General features: G+C 36.9%; 1 protein-coding gene across 1 annotated transcript in view; it reads left to right on the forward strand.

The window, feature by feature from the left end:
- LOC141791240 (guanine nucleotide-binding protein G(s) subunit alpha-like) overlaps positions 1 to 19,022 on the forward strand; it is a 35,151-nt gene that overhangs the window by 12,626 nt on the left and 3,503 nt on the right. The window contains exons 5-10 of the mRNA XM_074671523.1: positions 3,318 to 3,415; positions 15,217 to 15,271; positions 16,781 to 16,854; positions 17,010 to 17,068; positions 17,273 to 17,393; positions 18,698 to 18,828. Of these exons, the coding sequence (XP_074527624.1) occupies positions 3,318 to 3,415; positions 15,217 to 15,271; positions 16,781 to 16,854; positions 17,010 to 17,068; positions 17,273 to 17,393; positions 18,698 to 18,828 (538 nt within the window). The remainder of the gene's footprint in view (positions 1 to 3,317; positions 3,416 to 15,216; positions 15,272 to 16,780; positions 16,855 to 17,009; positions 17,069 to 17,272; positions 17,394 to 18,697; positions 18,829 to 19,022) is intronic.

Raw genomic sequence — 19,022 nt, forward strand, 5'->3', positions numbered from 1 at the left:
ACTAACCTGACTGGCATGCGGTTACACTGTAGTTGTTAGCTGGGGAGCCAAATCGCTGCCTCACCTCTACCTCTGTGCCTGTTGTTATGTTGTCCGGCTAAGTCCAAATCTTGGTCATTTTATAGTTTGGGGTTTTTTTTAGAGGTGTCCCAGTCCGATATTGATATTGGATATTGGTCCGATATCAGCAAAAAAACAAGTATCGGTATCACATCGGAATGCATCTAAAATCTCCGATATAAGCAGTTTCTGTTACCCATTGGTTAATAATAAATGGGTCATTTTTTCTGCATTCCTACTGTTGCTGACTACTGTTCTTTGTTCGACTAATATCACTTAATCAAGCCTTTTCTAACATGACAGACATACTACAGAATAAGTAATAAAAGTACGTATGTTTAATGCCAATATCGTATGGGATTAATATTGGTATCGGCCAATACTCAATGCTGCAGTATCAGTATCGGAAGTGAAAATGTAAAATCGGGACATCCCTAGTTTTTTTAAGCTGCTGTTTGAAGTGGTTCAATTTTAAGCTAAAATGTGATGTAACTCATTCAACAGTGCAAAGAACAACAAAGAAAACACAAATGAAAATCTTGTTTCCAGACAGAAAAACTTGTCGATCAACCTGTATTTCTTTAACTTGTATATTCAGGTAGTTTTCCATCAGCAGCTTTAAAGACAATTAGAAGTCTTACTCTCCACTCCTTTGTATTTTATTCCCCATCACTCTTGAGGTTTCTCTGGTCTCCACAGACACTTATGAATAGTCTGTGTTGTCTACATTAATGAAATATGGCTCCAGTATGACAATTGTGTTCCATAGTCAGGACATCGAAAGTGCCACTGTGCTTACTGAATCCACAGCTTCTCAATGTCCGTTCCCACTTGTGAAAAACCTGCTCACCCTTAACTCTAGAAGTGAACTTATCTTTAATTTTTCAGTACCCTCTCCTGCTCATAATGGCTTATTTGTGTTTGAGCATTGTGTATGTGACCAACTGAAGATCGTACTGAGGAGATAGGCCCCTGTGTGGTGACAGCCAGGCCTTGTGTCAGTACAAAGCTGTCCATTTCTTCATGAACTCGGTGAACTGCTCTGTTTCCGGCCTTCCTCATCTGCTGCTCCTCTCTGAGCTGGCCTTAAACTACAAACTACAGGCTGGAGAGTCCTCCTGCCTCCCCACCACCTGTCCTTGAGCACTTTCACAATTAAAGGAGAAATCTGGTTTTGAACAGAGGAAACAGATTTATCCCTGTCTCTCATAGATCCATCCATTAATGTGTGAACATGATCCCTGGTTTAGTGCTTCACTCAGTGTAGATTGTGTGTAATCAGGAACAACTATAAATCCCTGTTCATCTTTTCTTATTTTCAGAGCTGAAACTTATACTCTTCTTACCGATATAATCAGCTGATTTTTTTGAAAAATCAGTTTTTTTCTTTAATTTTTTGCCTGAGTGACAATAAAGAGGGCAACTAGATGCAACAATTTTTGAAAGAGAAATTCTAACAAAATTACTTAATACTTCTGTGAAAATTAATCTGAAGTCTTAGTCTCTTAGAAATAAAATTATCCTGGGCTGAACAACATACAGTTCATATGACATCGCTTCAAATAACTAATGAATCATGACTTTCAAATATTTGAATAGTCATTCATTTACCAAAAATCATGTGACTTTTTTTCTCATCTTCAAAAAACTATAAGATATGAATATTTTATCTTTTCTATTATTATTGTTGTTGTTACAAGGACCTGTAATGTGGGAAAACTGAAAATTAAAAATAAAAAAAGAAGAACAAAGCACGGTCACTAGGCACCGGTAAAATAGGTGTGGTGTGTGAGATTTGGAACCAGAGAAAATTAAGGAGATTTTGTCTGTCATCAAAAACTTGAGACTATTTGATTGCAGGTTGAATAGTTTCCCAGTGACAGCTGAACAGTATTCTTGTTTGAAATATCCAGCCCTATTAAAAACATGGCATGGAGATTGAAAACTGAGAGCAAGGAATGGAATAAACTGCCAAATATAAGACAAAAAGTCCAAAAATTAGTCAGATATCAAGTTGTAATGTTAACACAGACAACGCAACAAATGAGAACTGCTCTCATGCTGCACACTGTAAGATTAGAAGAAAAAAGTCTCATTAAATGGTTTAATAATCATTAATGTAAAATGAACTTTAAAGTTTGTAGTGGTTTAACTTCACAAGCAAATAAAACTTACTGTTAATTCATTTTATGGAGATTAAGAGAAAAACAGTCTTTACAGATCACAAAACGGATTCCTTACATTTATAATGTGTCTGGGTTGTTGCATGTACAGAATATAACTCCATCCCCTTGTGTAGGGGCTTTGATCTACATGGAAGAGAAGGTTTTTTTAATTAATGAAGTGAAAGGTCGAGGAGTGTGGACTGGAACCACACAGTTTTGAACTTTTTGTCTCTATTTTGTAATTATTTTGGTTGTAACATTTTAAATAGAAGTCCTTCTGTACCTGTTTCGTTTAATTAAGTGGTGCTGTGGAGTCCTAATTTCAAATACAAGAAGGGAATGATAAGAGCGTCAAACTAAAGCTTCATTTCAGTGGCCCTATAAAAAAAAAAAAAAAAAAAAAAAGTTTTATTTTCATATTATCACTGAGTGAAATGGGAAGTGGAACTTGGGGAATGTACTTCTTGTATGAAAGGCTTTGTGTATGTTTGAAGGTCTGGATATGTGGTGTTTTTTTTGTTTTTTTGTTTTTGTTTCATTTTTCTTTTCTGATTTTGCCAGTTTGCCAACACCAGTTAAAATTGACTGCAACTTTAAGTGAGCAGACCTTGAACAAAAATGGAAAAAAACTCCTAGAAGGTGAACTAACAAATGAATAACTTATTGTTATTGTTGACATGTACAGCTCACAGACTACAACTTGTTATACTTTCTCACAGAACAGGAATTACTGTAGGATAAATTTCATCCCAGGTTTCACAAAGTCAGTATTTTTCAAACATGTCAAATTTCATAAAAGAATAAAGAATAAACCTAGGTTAACTCTGTTCGTACTCTATTTTTACATTTTTATCTTCTCTGAGAATCCCAGAAGGCTCTAAAAGATTTAAGTGACTTTGTTTTCAGGGTGTCGTTTTGGACTATGCCTGCTGCTTCTTGGAAAGATTCTTGTTTTACTCACACATCCACTTTTCCTCACACTCTGTTTGGGACATCATATCTTTATTTCAGAGAACCGTAAACAGGAGTCTGGCTTGCAGTTATTTCTAGTGGAGGTATGTTGTTAATCCAGATCTGTCTTTCTCTTTCCAGGAGTTTTACGACCATTCAAGGACCCTCTGGCAGGACGAAGGTGTGCGGGCCTGCTGGGAAAGGTCCAACGAATATCAACTCATCGACTGTGCACAGTAGTAAGAATGTCTTTTATCTGCTGTCCTTTTATTTATTTATTTTTTTGTTACATCTGAACATATATCTGCAATTAGATGGTCAAATCTGTAATGAAACATGATTTGACTTCCACACAGTGGGGTGTGAGTGTTTTTGGGGCTATCTACTGTGCTGTCAAGGTGATGGAGTTCATGAGTCTTAAGTGATTGTTGCACCATTGATAGATGGTGGATGGGATGTTGTTATGATTACAGTTGATCAGAATCTTCTTTACAATCATTAGTTTTTAGTATTTTTTTGTCAAAAGTGTGCCATTGCCCCCCCCCCAAAAAAAAACAAAAAAAAACAGCTTAACAGCTGCATAGATTGCAGATGCTTCTTCAAGATCCACTAAGGCTGAGAGTTATTGTAACTTAAGTATATTTCCATGTTTATATTTGGTACTTTTATCAAGTCTTTTGTAGGTACTATCACTTTGGTTTCCTGTGCTTTATGATTTTTAACTTAGACTTAGTTTTTAATATAAGAATACTCCTTACTGTGCTACATGAGTGAAATCAAAATACTTAACCATTGATTTTTACTTACAGAGCACAAAAATAACTTGCTGAGATATTTCAAACTACGACTGATATTCTGAGTGAAATCCAGGTCGTTCTTTATTGTTTAATGGTTAAATGAAAGATGAAAAAAAACGCAGCAGTTTTTGTCACATTTTGGATTTTCATTGAAGGCCCTGTGAGCACTTTATAAATGATTTTGAATTAGTCTTACTTTTATATATTTGTCCGTTCATATACAATTATTTTTTTTACGTGATGGAGTCTTGAACAAAAATATTCAAATAAAACCAAAAAATTTCACAGCCCCAACTATTCTTAAGTAGGGATGGATACTGAATTAGATACTTTTATAGATACTGACCGAATTCTATCAAAAGCACTGGGTATCGCTTCACGTAAAATTGAAAAGTACAATGTTTAGGTACCTAAATGCATCCTTGTGATTGTGAGGGACTGGACAGGTAGATGGTTTTCTATACTGGACATGAACACAGCATTGCAAGGTTATATATTGAAGAATAAATGTTAAATTGAAAAAAAAAACGATATTTTATTTAAAAAATGATATTTTTTACCCCATAAACACAAAAAGTACCGAAAATTGGTACTGTTGACTGCTGATACCGATTGCCAGTTACTGGGCATCAGTACTGTATCATTTCAAACGTGAAAGATACCCATCCCTCTTCTGAAGTGAACCTACCAATTCCTACAATGCCTCTTAAACTATGTATAGCTCCAAGGAATAAGTCCACAAATTTTATTGAAAGTATGTAGAATTTTATTGTTTTGTTACGTTTTTGAGTAATGTCCAATTTTCAGCTGATAGCTTTTGGCCTCAGACTGGGAAATGAAGGCTCAGGAACTGAAAAAGTAGAAGAGATCTTTTTAAGTAGTTGTAGTTGTAGTTGTTTTTAAGCACAGTGGTTAAAAAGTTATTCCTTTTTTGTTCACTCATGACTGCATGCACATGTGTTACTGTCTGGCCACAGGTGTTTTGTTACCTAGTGAGTCATTTTTTTATTTGTTCGTCTTCATTGTGGAAAGCAAAGTTCTTTTTCAGTGAAATCTGGGTAAGGTAGTTATAAAAGTCTTTCTTTGTCTGAGCTGTGAAAGTAGGAAGTTGCAAACTAGCAGAGAGACAGATTGTCAGAAAAACGAAAGGATTGAAGAGACAGACGGAAATAAAGAAAAAGAGGGCTTCCCTGCATTGCGGGACCTCTCCTCCCCGCTACTCCTCTCCTCCACCTCCTTTTTCTCTCCTCCTCCTCCTCCTCTTCCTCCTCCTCTCTCCCACACCCAGCAGCTCCAGTGTTATGGATCAGATGCTGGGCCGGGTGGCCAGACCGGAAGTGCTCCCCTCCCCCCTCTATGTGCTTATGTAAACGGAGAAGCAGAGAAAGAGAGAGGGGAGAGCTATTTTTAACCCAGGCGGGCTGCAGAAGGAGAAAGAATGAGCGAGTGTGTTAGCAGAGAGACAACTTCAGCATTATTGATGAAGGTTGTTAGCATTAAATGAAAATGTCAGGTCTGGTTCAGCGCGGGAAAAGTCAGGGCCACCCCACACATTCCCGCCTCTCTCTTTTCGTAAAACATCAATTATATCATCCTAATCGTGTCGTGATAAAAATAAAGAAAGAGAAGAACAAGTTGACGGGGCGGTGATGCTTTTCTGTCTCTGTCTGATGAAGAGGAAGTCATTGGAGCTTCCCTTGCTGTGTTTCTGCTCTGTCATGCTCCTCCGTGAAGTGTTTGTCATCGTTATTAGTTTATAAAACCTTCCTGGCTCCCTTTACAGTCACACACGTTTTGTTTTTTGGGCATGTTTAAGTCATTTATAACATGTCAGTAAATCCAGTTTAACAGACGTCATGATGTCAAAGTGGCTTTGTCAGTACAGTGTTACTGCGTCCTATCATGTCTGAGGTGGAGTGTTGGGTTTTGTCTCAGCAGTGTCTCTGCTCATGGATCCAAGCTGGAAATTATTCGTAAAACATTAAAGCTCCAGTGAGGAGTTTTTTTATTCTGGTTATGAAACAAACTGAAATGAATACTGATGCCTCTGTAAGACCTGTGGAAGCAAACAAAATCATCGCTGACACAATGTTAATGATGGCAGCTGTTTTAGATTTCATCTTTGTCTCTAGATGAGAATGTGTGTAAGCTCAAACCACTGTCAAAGAGAGGTATTTGGATTTCCTGTACTTTTGAAATGGATATGGATATGCAATGCTGGATGTCCATATGAAATGTGCAGATTTTCAGATTCACAAGTTGTAGAGTCTGTCCGTGAACTGCTCAAAATGGCCCATTTTTAAAGTAGCATGAGATCTAAATGAGATTTGCCGAAATAATGACATCAGAATCTTCTGACTGGTTCACGCCACATTGGAGGGGCGGCCTTCAAACCCAAAGATCTACCATAGCTCACGACAAGCCTCCCGAGAGCTGGACATTGAGTTTGAAGGGGGTTTTATGCAGCAGGGAGCTAAAACATTCTAGCGTAGTTTCAGTTGATGAAAAATCAATACATTTTCATTATCTCCACCAACCAAAAAAACTGTGTATAACATCTGCCAATTCAGAGATTGAAATGCTACATTCATGCACTGTAAATATCAATGCTAACCTGCTGCCATGAGAAGGCAAAAGAGAGACCCTTTTTAAGTAGGGATGCACGATATTGTCGGCACAATATCGGTATTGGCAGATAAAAGCTTAAAAACACGTTTATCGGTATCGGCAGATATGAACATTTCTGCCGATATGCACAGCCGATAAGGTGCTATTCAGTTAGGATTATTATTATTTTCCATCTGAAAAATAAGCTCCTTAAATAAAATGTAGCACTTCATTTATTTGCACAGCAGAGCTCTGTGTCTGTCACCAGGTTGTTACAGTAGCTCTAAAATAATCAAATGCAACTTGGTTATGTTTAAAAATGCATTGAACATTTAAAGTTCATGTGATCTAAAGAAATTATTTTTCTGTATTTCAATACTGAATGTCTTGAGTTTGAAAAAATAATACATTTCTTATTTATGGTAAAATCAAATGTTTTTTGTCTTGTTTTATGTGTGTTTCTTAAACAAATAAGATCATCACAATTAGAGTAACATATAAATTCCAGTACAGGATAGACTCAGCTTTCTTTACAGTGAAAAAAACAAACAAACTATATCGGCATATCGGATTTCGGCAAAAATCCAATATCATGCATCCCTATTTTTAAGTTATCATTTATTGCCAGAGCAGAATTTTTTTGATGCATTTGTTTGTTTCCCCTAATTTTTTTCAAACTTAAAGGGGCTGTGAGGAGTTTGAAAGTAATCTTGAAAAAGTCTCCCTTCTAGATATATGCCTGATTGCAATCCACACTTTAAAATGAGATTATCAGTACCAATATTGCTGGTTACAAGTTATTCTAAACTGCTACTTATGAACTTCTGGGTCGGGTCAACCAGGACCAGATTAATTTACAGCACTTCTAGGTCTCTATGACAACACCACACCAGCTGACAAAGTTTAGAACTGAAAAGAGATAAAACACAGAAATCTATGTTTTTTTCTTCTAAAAACAATTTCTGTGATTAATTTTGTAGTGATGGTGGACACAGGAGCCTAACTGTCAGACAGAAAAAGGACAGAAGAGCAGAAGAAAATGAAACAGCAGAGTGATACAGTACAAGCTAAAGGCTAATTAGCCTTTAGCTTGGGATGTATCACTATAACACAGTGGCTAAACTGTTTGTGATAATGTTCATTCCAGCCCACATTCAGCAGTTATTCTGCAGTGGTCTGTTCAAACTTGAGAGTCTATCAATAAAATGAAGAGTGAGGTTACGTTAGCTGTGCTTGGTAGATGACTGACAGGACATAGCTAACCAGGATTTACTAACGTTACACTTTACGGACATGTCTCAGAGCACCGGACTGTCAGCTGCGCTAAATATAGACTGTTACTAAACTCCTTACAAACTGATAGTGTTTACTTGTTGTCACGTTAGCCAACAGGGCTAACATATAGCCGGCTGTTACGTCTGCTTGATGTCACGTTTCAAACCCTAGCGCTACGTAACTGAACTGACAAATACCTTACCTCTGTACGTTGTATCCAGGAAAAAGTTGTCTTGAACAAAGAAAATTTGTTTTGATCCAATCTCCATTTAATTCCAAAACAAACACACATGACAGTGTGTGGAGACTCCGCCCACAAGGTGGCGAGGGAGTGCAATTAAATCAGATCCTTCTCATAGCATCTTTAATAGATGAAGGTTTTTTAGACATTTTGCTCACATAACCCACAACAACCAGTGATACTTTGTCCTTTTATTATCAGCTGGCAGTTAGCGAGCAGCTGCTATGTGGTCGTACAACAAGCTCCACTCAGGTTAAAAATAATGTAGAAATGCATTTATAAGATGAGAAAATGGTCACGTGTTGTAATCAAATCTTTGAAGACAAGTTAGCAACTTTTTGACTGTTTGAAAATCATGACTCATCCCCTAAAAGAGCATCTCTTTGGAAGTTGAGGTGAAGAAAGTTACAGAAAGTCTAAGTATGTCCAGTATTGTACATTTGTTTCATTAATTTTTTTTTTTTTTTTTTACAAATAAACCAAAATAAAAGTAAATGAGAAAGATATAAACACATTATAAATCATATGAAAACCACGCCCAAAAGACACAAAGGAACTGCCTAGAAGTAAATACAAAAGAACGATAATGTTTGATCTCAGTTATTATTTGCTGATAATGCGATAATGTGCCGTCATGTGCTGGAGTCCTGATTTACTTCTCCCTTAAGCCTCCGTCTCTCTCCGTCTGTGTGTGTCTCTCTCTGTCTCTCTCTGTCTTTTTCTGTAGTGGTGTTTCTGCAGGGACAGAAAATGGCTCAGATTGAGACTCTGACTCATCATAAAGAGAGAGGGAGAGGGTAAAAGACAAACTGATTTTTAGGAGGGAGGGTTGTTTCGTGTTAATACTTATTTTGAAGTGAGTCTGAATATGTTGAGATGCTGAATGTGCTCTCTCCATGCTGATAGCATGACTCAGGCTCATTTGAAAGTTGCAGACGGCTTACAGGCACTGCTGCTGTAATCTGACTGTATTGTGATTTTCTGAATGCTGTGTGTGTTCAGTGATTGTGTTGTTTTCAATGTTCAGCTGCTGTGCAGCAGGTCAGTGCTCCTATTAAGAGATTCAATTCTTTTTCCTTTCTTTGCTTTTCCTTGTTTCTTTGGTTTTGTGTCCTTCAAGCCCCATGTTTTTGTCTTGCTTTCTTTTGTTGTTATTTTCTCCTTCCTCTCAATTCATTCTTTTTTTTCTTTTAAAACATTATTCTAAATCAAATTTAAATCATTTTTTCTCTTCCTCTTCATGTTTGAATTGTTTCTTTTTTTTCCTTAAAAAAACCTTGATTTTCCACATAAATTTTTACCTTTTGTTTTTTTATTATTACATTTTTCTCTTCCATGTTGCAAAGTCTCTTGTTCTACTTTTTAAAACTTTTGTTTACACCTCAGTGGCTTTTTCTGTCCTCTTTTTCTTGATGCCTCTTTTTCATTCTTTAAGTTTAAAATTTGTTCTTCTATTTTTGTTTCTTAAATGTTTTTCTTTCTAGTTTGTCTCTTTTAGTCTTTTTCTCTTTATGCACAGATTTAATTTACAACTTCATTTTCTTTTGTCTTGAATTATTTATTTTTTTTCTTATGATTTTCTTATTCTTTTTTTTCTTTAACTTCTTTTTCCTGCTTGGTTTCTTTTTCACTTTTTCTCTGTTCTTCAATTCTCTCTTCTCAGTTTTCTCACTTTTTCTATCCTTCTTTCCCACTTCATTCCCTGCATTTCTCTCTATCTCTCTTTGTACCTCTTTGTTCTCTCTCCTGCTTTTTCTTTCTCTTCTGTCGTTCCTTGTTTTCTCTTTTGTCGCTCGATGAGCCTTCCTTTCTTTCTTTCTTTTTTTCTTTCTCTCCCGCCTTACCTCTCCCGCTCCTCCTTTCTCTTTTATTTTCTCTTCCCTCTCTCCCTGTCTGTCTGTCTCTCCCTCTTTCTGGCCTCACTCCAGTCGCACAAGATTTGGAGCCGATTGTCTATTTATAGCGCCTGTGGTTCTGTCACCATGACAACCAAGCTGGAGGCCAGGGCGCCGGGGAGCTATTTTTGGAGCGGCGCTGTAATGTCAGACACACACAGCCTCCTCTCTCTTTTCTTTCCTCCTCCTCCTCTCCCTTTCTCTCTATCTCTCTCTCATTGGACATTGTGTGTGTGTGTGTGTGTGTGTGTGTGTGTGTGTGTGTGTGTGTGTGTGTGTGTGTGTGTGTGTGTGTGTGTGTGAGAGAGACTGTGTGTGTTTTATGAAGGGTCGGTGGGTGCAGCATTAGATTTGATCTTCTTGCAGATTGAAACGTAAAAAGAAGCGTTGAAGCCTCTCCAGTCGTCCTGGACTCAATCTTTCCCCTTCAAAGCAGGAACCAGAGATTGTTTTCTGGCTCCATGTTTTCTTTGCTAGCATAGCTTCATTTTTCACTGATTTCAGGATAAAACTAAAAGAAATCTGTCTGCTTTTGTTTTCTGCATTTTTTCTTTATTTGCTCTTTTTTTTTTTGCAATTTAGTTCAGTATGCTCAGTATGGCAGATAAACACTTTCCGTAATCTTTATTCCCTTTATCTGCTGCAAAATACATCTGTAAACTTGAAAAAAAATCCAGTCAAATCATTTTATTACATCTGCTCTGATTTTGTCTCATTACTAAAAGCCTCAACAGTCATGAGAGCTTTATGAAATACCTGTGTTATGCCCCCAGGTTGTACCTCCATATTAAGAAGCAAAAAGTATTTTTAATTTAGCTGTGAGTCATTACAGATTTCTTTCGGAGAGCCTCTTTTAACCCTCCTACCTGTTGCCTGGTTTTATTTATGTAACACCAACAACTGCTCCGTTTCAATCTCAGCTTTCAGTCGATCTCTCTGCTCTCGCAAAATTAGTTTCCTCTGATAATAGAAAAAGATGTGGTGTTTTTTTCGGAAATTATTTTCACACTCTTTTGAAAGTTGATTAAGTAAACATGAAAATGAAAAGCTTGTTGATGATCTGAAGGACGTAAATGGACTTTGGGAGATGTGCAGAGAGGCGTTTTGGGGACGTAGCTCTCTGTGTGTTGGTGTGTCAGAATCAGGGCAAAAGTCCCAGATGTTGTTGTTGTTGGAGCATGTCCCATGTTAAAACTTCAACTCTGTGAAAACATTTTATTTTTTCAGTTGGGGTGAAAAATTAATTACTGGGTTAAAAAAACAAAGCAGAACAAAACAAAAGCTAGGATTTTCTTGAGTGTAGTGACACCAAGGTTTAAAAAAATCAGGTCATTTTAAAATGTGCTTTTAAGCACACATTTGTAGTTAATGCAAAAGAAGCTCATAATAATCTGTAATCCAACTGTATCTGCGCTGACCAGACCAGACTAGTCTGCAGCTCAGAGTGACCTAATCCCATGCAGGGTTGAAGATGTATGCAGTATTAGACCATAATCTGGGTAATCCTTTGTCTTTAATGCTGCCACTTTAACAGGATGAATGCATTATGGGAGTGTTACCAGATTGAACACTCCAGATGTTAACGCTGCTGCGTCTCATGTCGAAAACACAGAATGAAGGATGGTTGAATTTGGGGAGTTAAAAAAAAAGAAAATATTTAATTTTATTACATTAAAAAAATGCATTAGTTTATTGCATAAAATATTTTTGCACCACTTTATTCTTGGAAGAAGTGCTGGGTTTGACTGGTAAAGACAAAAATATGCATAAGTAGATCTAATAACCTTGTCTTTTTTTAGGGTTTGTAACATGAACATCCGAGGTGTTTTTTTTCCTTTTGTAGATGTATCTCGAAGTTTTTCAAATCTATTTTTTAAGCAAAAATATCCCTGAATTGTTGTATTTTCCACCCAGCCAAAAAGATAAAAAACAGACAAAAACCTGCCTAAGAAGTTAAAAATACTCTTTTCTTGTAAATACTCGGTTATTTTCACTCACCAGACAAGAGCTGTGTGTGTATTTCCAGAGTTGAAGTCAGCGTGTCTGCAGCCCCAGAATAATCCTGACAGGTTAAACATAACACCGCAGCCTTCTCTGTTACTGGGGCAGCCACTATTATTTAGTTCAACTTACTCTGCGAGGTTATTATTGGCACTTCTCCTATTAATAGGGAGAACTGCTAAAAATTGAGCTGTGTGTTTGTCCTGGGCGTGTCGTCGCCTCAGACCAGCGCTGAAGATAAACAAGAGTTTGGCCTCGGCAGATGTCGGCGGCAGCAGCCATGTTAACTCTGTCACTGTGGAGCTGCAGGTTTCGATTCTGTCACTTCAGGTTATTTGTGAGATCAGGGGCTCAGTGTGGGGATGATTGGAGGCTATCGCAGAGGGTTTGAGCTGTGGAAATCAGCTGCTTAATTACCTCAGTGTGTCATTTGTTAGATATGTGAGCGTCTCTTTGTTCCCCAAACTCTTCTATTCCTCTTTCGGTCTCTCTTGTCCTGAGCCTTTTCCCTGCTCATCTCCTGTCTGTGCTTCCAGTTGTGTAGCTCCCACAGTCCCAGCCCCCTGTTCCTCGTGTGTGTGTGTGTGTGTGTGTGTGTGTGTGAGTGTGAGTGTGTTACCTGCAGCCCTCCTGTCACATTTCACCCCTGCCTGCTACATTCCTGGTTATCTCACAGGGGGTCACATACCTTTGCCCTGAGAAGTAGCCACCAGCAGGCAGATTCTCTTTCTGCTTGTGAGTGTGGTAGGCAGATGATCTGTAATAACACACACACACACACACACACACACACACAGAAATCTAACAAAATGGGAAATCTGTACCTTGGATCCCAATAAACTAATGGTTAAAATGGTTTCATAACAGGGTGTCCGCAGGGCCTTAAAAAGTATTAAAAAGTCTTAATTGTGGTTTTATGAGGTATTAAGTTTCATAGGTATTCAAGCTTTGACCCAAAAAATATCCATAAATATTTATTTTCCTCCTTGCAACTGTCCCCTGATTGGGACGTTAAACATTCAGCCAATAAAGTTCTAACGTAGAATAGAATAGAAAAGAAGAGAGTTACTTTATTGATCCCAAACTGGAAAAATGTTGTGTTAAAAGCAGAAATCGATGGAGTCAGTAGAAAAATACAAAAACAAAAAAGAATAAAATAAAAAAGATACATAAAGACTCCAGTTACAATAAAATACAACAATAAGGATTGTGAGCAGTATAAACACCAGCTATAAATTAACGTCATTTCTAGTTTCATAAAGATAAATTAAATACAACATTAAAGAAAATCACACAATCTCCGGCATGTCCTAAATTTTAAAAATAATTAAACAGTTTCTCATTTTCTTCAGCAAGTTGGCCTTGAATAACTGCTGTTTCTTGTTGTGGGAGTGTGGATAAACCTGCCTTTAGTTTCATTTGTTCTTTCAAGCTTTATTCCTCCTTAGCTTACATCATTTCTGTAAAAATGTAAACTACAACTGTTAAAAAGTGGATGCCAACAACAACTTAAAGTTGCGATAAAGTCTTAAAACTTTTAAAGGTTTTTGAAAAAGTCTTAAAAAAGGTATTGAAATCAACCTCAGGATTTTAGCATATACCCTGTATAACCGAATTCTCAAAAGCTGTCCAGTGTTATCAAATTTATCAAATTTATTAGCTAATTCATTCACTCTTTTTTTTCTGTGCAAATTACTGCTTCTTAAACACGTCTTATTAACAAGCCAAAATCGTAATATTTTATAAATACATTTTATTGTCTGATATTTGCTTATCTAAAAAAAAAAATTTGCGCCTCCATGTTCCTGTCAACATTTTGCATTTTCTACTGCTTCTTATGAATGAGCTCAGTCCCAAAATGAGTAAATGTATTTAAAGATAAATAATACACCGTTGAATGTTGTTTTAACAGTTAAACCATTTAGTCTTTACAACTCTCCTCTTGTCGGCTGCTTATATCTGCCTGATGCTCCTGTAATGATAAGTTGATCTCTTTTTTTATTTTGATCATGCAGCTAATCTTCGAGGCTGTGGTTATCACGGTGTCAAAATGTGTTCTCTTTTTGTTATTCTGCCGTGTTGTTACCACAGAGCATGTAGGATTGATTTGTCTCGTAACAAGCTGTTTTTTATGGGTCTGATGAATCAATCAGAAAATAGTATGTACATAAATAAATGGGTATAAGAAGAGAAATCCACCCTGACCTTCACTTGACTGCCATGTGCTGTTGTTTCATTTCCTGTTTATCTGCAGACTGATTTAAGATTGAACTTTTGACCGCAGTGGAGTATAGAATACAGTCAGGCTGGTAGTTTACCCCTTAGTAACGTTATTATTTGACCTCTTTTTTGGTTTAATTTGTATTATACTAAACTTAAATCTGCTAACCTTGTCAGATTTTTTTCAGAAAGACTTTAACTTTCCTTTGTTGTCAGTGTTTAGTTGCTTTAGCCGAAGGCACAAACCTCTTTCCACAGTCAGAGCAAAGCAGCTCGTGTCTTTTTCTATGTCGAGTTTATCAGAGGTGTCTTAAACTCCTCTAACATCGGCCAGCTGTCTGAGTCTGTGCACTTCACACATAAAAATCAAGAGCAGCAGATTTTGACTTTAAATTTTCTTCATTCCAAATGTGTCTGAAGCCTTTGTAGCAGAGTGACGTGCGAGTCCTGATTTGTCCCCGTACACACCTCCAGCAGGTGACCCTCACACAGTCATCCTGCAAAAATCACAGCGGCTCACACACCTTAAAAAAGGAGCAACAATGTAGGCCACTTCTCTGGAACAATTAACATGCATTCAGGCCGGCGCCGTGTAAATCTGAACTCACTGTAGGCCTGCATACCCGCCCACGCACACACACACACACACACACACACACACTTCGTCTGTGCACAGTACTACTACAGCAGCTCCATTGACGAGGCTCCTCTGGTCTGACAGAGCAAACGGCTGCTGGTGACTCAGACCGGCTGCCTCTGATCTCTCTGTGAATTAAAACACACACCCCCTGGTGGTTGACCAAAGAGCTGCATCCTTCATCTTTACCCTGCTTCCACAGATGTACCAGGATGTACCTGGGGTGTTTGTGTATGTGGGTGTGTGCGCGTATAAAGAAGCTGGGACCCCAATTTTAATGTTTGATAAATATGTGGTTTTTTTTGTGGTGTTATTACATTTTAAATTATCTAAAGCTAACCTGCTGTGTTTTGTGTTATTTTTGCAGTTTCTTAGACCGGATCGATACCGTCCGACAGCACGACTACACACCTACTGATCAGGTGAGTGTGAAAAATGACTTTAACACAATGATCCATGTTGATCTTTATTACTTTTATGAATTATATACAGTGTTTTTATGGAACAACAAATATTTTATAGAATCTATTAATCCTTTATTTTATGAACCAAAGAAAATGCCAACAATGTGCCAGGAAAAACTGACCACAGTTTCAAATTATTCAACCGGAAGAATAAATGCAGCACAAGCTCTGTATTTTTTTCACAAACTTTTATCCATTTTGAAAATTTTGCCCTTTTTTGTTGCTTAATTTTATAGTTTTATAGTTAATTTTACAGCCCTATCGTACTGTGGGACAAGACTGGTAATGTTTTTGAGTACAAGACAAAAAAATTAGAACATAATGAAATATTGAAGCTGATAATAATTTTAACTATTCAGTGTTCAAATTTTTACCAGCAGTTTGGTAAAAAAAAAAAAAGCAATGCTTCAGAACTTACATAAATTACTACTAAATTGTAAACTTTTATACCCTGCAGACTAAATCACAATTTAGTGTCAAGTTTAGATCAATCCTTCCCCACCAATACCCGATCCAGCTTTGAAGGGCTGTATAAAATATATAATAGGATCAGGATTGGTGCATCCCTGGCAGAAACCAAATTCAGCATATCAAATGCTGATACTGAAATATGTTTCTGAAAAAATTAAGAGCTCACTTTGATTTTTTGGTTATTTCAGTTTTAATTTTAAATACTTGAAAAGTGGTTTTTATTTTAATTGTATACAGTGCCCCGGTTTTCAAAAAAACAGGTTGTACTATAAAAGATTAAAGACAATTAAGTGTTGTCTTTATATTGAAGCTTTATTTTTTTTTCTCAACATACAACCCCAAACTCATTTCCACTGATGAGATTGTTCTTGGTTGTTTGATTTTCTGTAAGGAAGCTGAATTCCCTTTGCTGCTTGAGTTTCAAGGTCGTGACAGAGGCATTCTGGATGGACTGGAGTTATTGTTTATGTTTTGAACAACTCTGCTTTGACCCATTTTAACACGACAAAGAAAAGTAGTTTATCTTTGTATCTAGAGGATGTGTTGCGCTGCAATGGAGTTGTAACGTTACAAGTAGCATTCATGCTGTTTTGAAGTTAGAAATATTAAAAGGCACGTTGAGGTCCATAATTTTCACACACACAGAATCTGACTCAAAGATAAACTAGCAGACTAAAATCAGGCTAACATGTATTTTGCATCCATAGTTGTCATGATTTAATTTAATCTCTTATTCACAAGAACCTTTTTTTATTTGTAAGTGCAGTAAATGTTCTTTGTATGTAATTTCTTTCTCTGTTATATCATTAACATATAAATTATTCCTCCCTGTTCTCTTAATGGTCTCGTCTATTGTCCCTTTTATCCTGTATACTTCCTGTGATCTTCCTTTTTTAAGTTTTCTGTCATCTTCTTTCATCTCCTCTCTTCCTTTAAGATGTCTGTAACTTTTGTTTTCTTGTTTCTTTTAACACTTTGGCTCATTGTCTTTTTCAGGATCTGTTGAGATGCAGAGTACTGACATCTGGGATTTTCGAGACAAGATTTCAAATAGACAAAGTCAATTTCCAGTAAGTAATCACTGAATATATTTTGATTTTGACAGTTTACTCGACACTCTGTTTTAAACATGACTCATTTATTTGTTTTTGTTCTTCATTTTAATGTATTCATGCCCTTGCTGACTGTTTTTTTGATTAAACTTGTGCCTATCTTTGTCTCATAGTATGTTTGATGTTGGTGGTCAGAGGGATGAACGTCGGAAATGGATCCAGTGTTTTAACGGTACGCAAGGAGCTGCTATATTTTACAAACTGGAGACTTTTTTTGCATTCAGGCATTTACTTTCTTGATTAGCTTGATGTATGAATGTAGTTTGTGTTTGTTTTTATGATAAAGGTGACTAAGAGTGTATGAGTATGAGGTAGCTTTTTCCATCGCTGGTGTGTAAATCCTCGCCTCTGATGTTTGTGTTTATGTTCGACACAGATGTGACAGCTATCATCTTTGTGGTGGCAAGTAGCAGCTACAACATGGTGATCAGAGAAGACAATCAAACCAACAGACTACAGGAAGCCCTCAACCTTTTCAAGAACATCTGGAACAACAGGTTAGCAATGTTTCTGGTTATCAAACAGGACACTAAGCAAGGAAATTAATGATAAACAGGGTGTCCGCCGGGTCTTAAAAAGTATTAAAAGTTGATAAATCACTTGTGGGAAAATTAAGGCCCTTAAAAAGTATTAAAAAGTCTTAATTGTAATGTTATGAGGTATTAAATTTTATTGGTATTCAAGCTTTGACTCCAAAAGTATCCAGGAATATTTATTTTCCTCCTTGCGACTGTAACAAACTAATCTGACACGCCAGACAGACAGTTCCATATATCCGTCACAGAAATAGTCCATCTGGTTTGAAAATGTATTCAGGGTCTGAACCTTCAAAAATAACCACACCTGGTGGTTGGACGATCATTTTGTTTGTCACACTCATCACAGACCAGCGTGAGGATCTGGAAAAAGCTCCAGCATCTCAAAATATTTCACTCTAGATCATAAGAGTTTCTTAACCCTTCTGAGAAAATTTCTCGAACTTTTGATGACCTGTGATTTTGGATTCTTATGATTTAGAGAAAGCTTCCCCCAGCTTCTCCTGATCTCAGTTGTTTTGGAAAAGATTTTCTTTGTTAAAATCACCTTTTTACTGGATACTACGCAATGAGATAAGCCTTATCTCATCGGGTAGTATCCAGTACCATGTAGAAAATACCTCATCTGATATGGTATTTATCAATACAGTTACGTAGCGCTGTTGTTTGAGACGTGACAACATGCAAAGTTGTAATTTTGTGAGGTGCGGGCTATATGTATCGCTTGCAGCCCAACATATCCGTAGGCTAATGTGACAACAAACTCAGTTCATACAGTAGTTTAGTAGCCATCCGTATGTATTTTATGCAGTTTGGCCTTAAACAACTGTTACTTGTTGTGGTAATGGGAATGTCAACTAACCTGCCTTTAGTTTTATATATTCTTTCAAGCTTTATTCCTTCTCAGCTTATCTAATTTATGTTAAAATGAAAACTACAGTCATCAAAGATCGCTTGCTAACAGCAGCTTTAAGTCACGATAAGGTCTTACGACTTTTTGAAGGGTTTTTAAAAAAGTCTTAAAAAGGTATTGAATTTAACCTCAGGATTTCAGCATATACCCTGATAAAGTATGAGCTCTTTCCAGATTTGATAATACTAAATAATAAGAAGAATTAATACAAATACTTATCTAGACAAACCTTTATGAAGTCGATGTAACTCAATTACTTTTTCCTGCTTGTAGTGAAAAGTTCAATGTGCAATGAACAGTTTATCCAAAGCTGTGAACCCAGAAATAATCTTGTTCTCCACTTTTCTCACAGGTGGCTACGAACCATTTCGGTAATCCTCTTCCTAAACAAACAGGACCTGCTCGCTGAGAAGGTTTTGGCAGGAAAATCAAAAATTGAGGACTACTTCCCGGAGTTTGCTCGCTACACTACACCAGATGATGGTAGAAACCTGACAATGATATCTGCTACTGTTAACAATTGAAATTCACTTTATTGCTTTATGACAAGGAAAACTGATTCTAACAAGATAAAGTTGTATAGTGATAGTTAAAGGCAAGGTCTGCAGAAATTTTACAAACTTATTAATAAACACAAATTAAAATGGCGCTTCTCCTCTTTGGCTCAGTGCCAGCAG

This window comes from Halichoeres trimaculatus, unplaced genomic scaffold, assembly GCF_033239565.1.
Source record: "Halichoeres trimaculatus isolate MK-OKI-2021-1 unplaced genomic scaffold, fHalTri1.1 fHalTri1_scaffold_1, whole genome shotgun sequence".
Classification (NCBI taxonomy): Eukaryota; Metazoa; Chordata; class Actinopteri; order Labriformes; family Labridae; genus Halichoeres; species Halichoeres trimaculatus.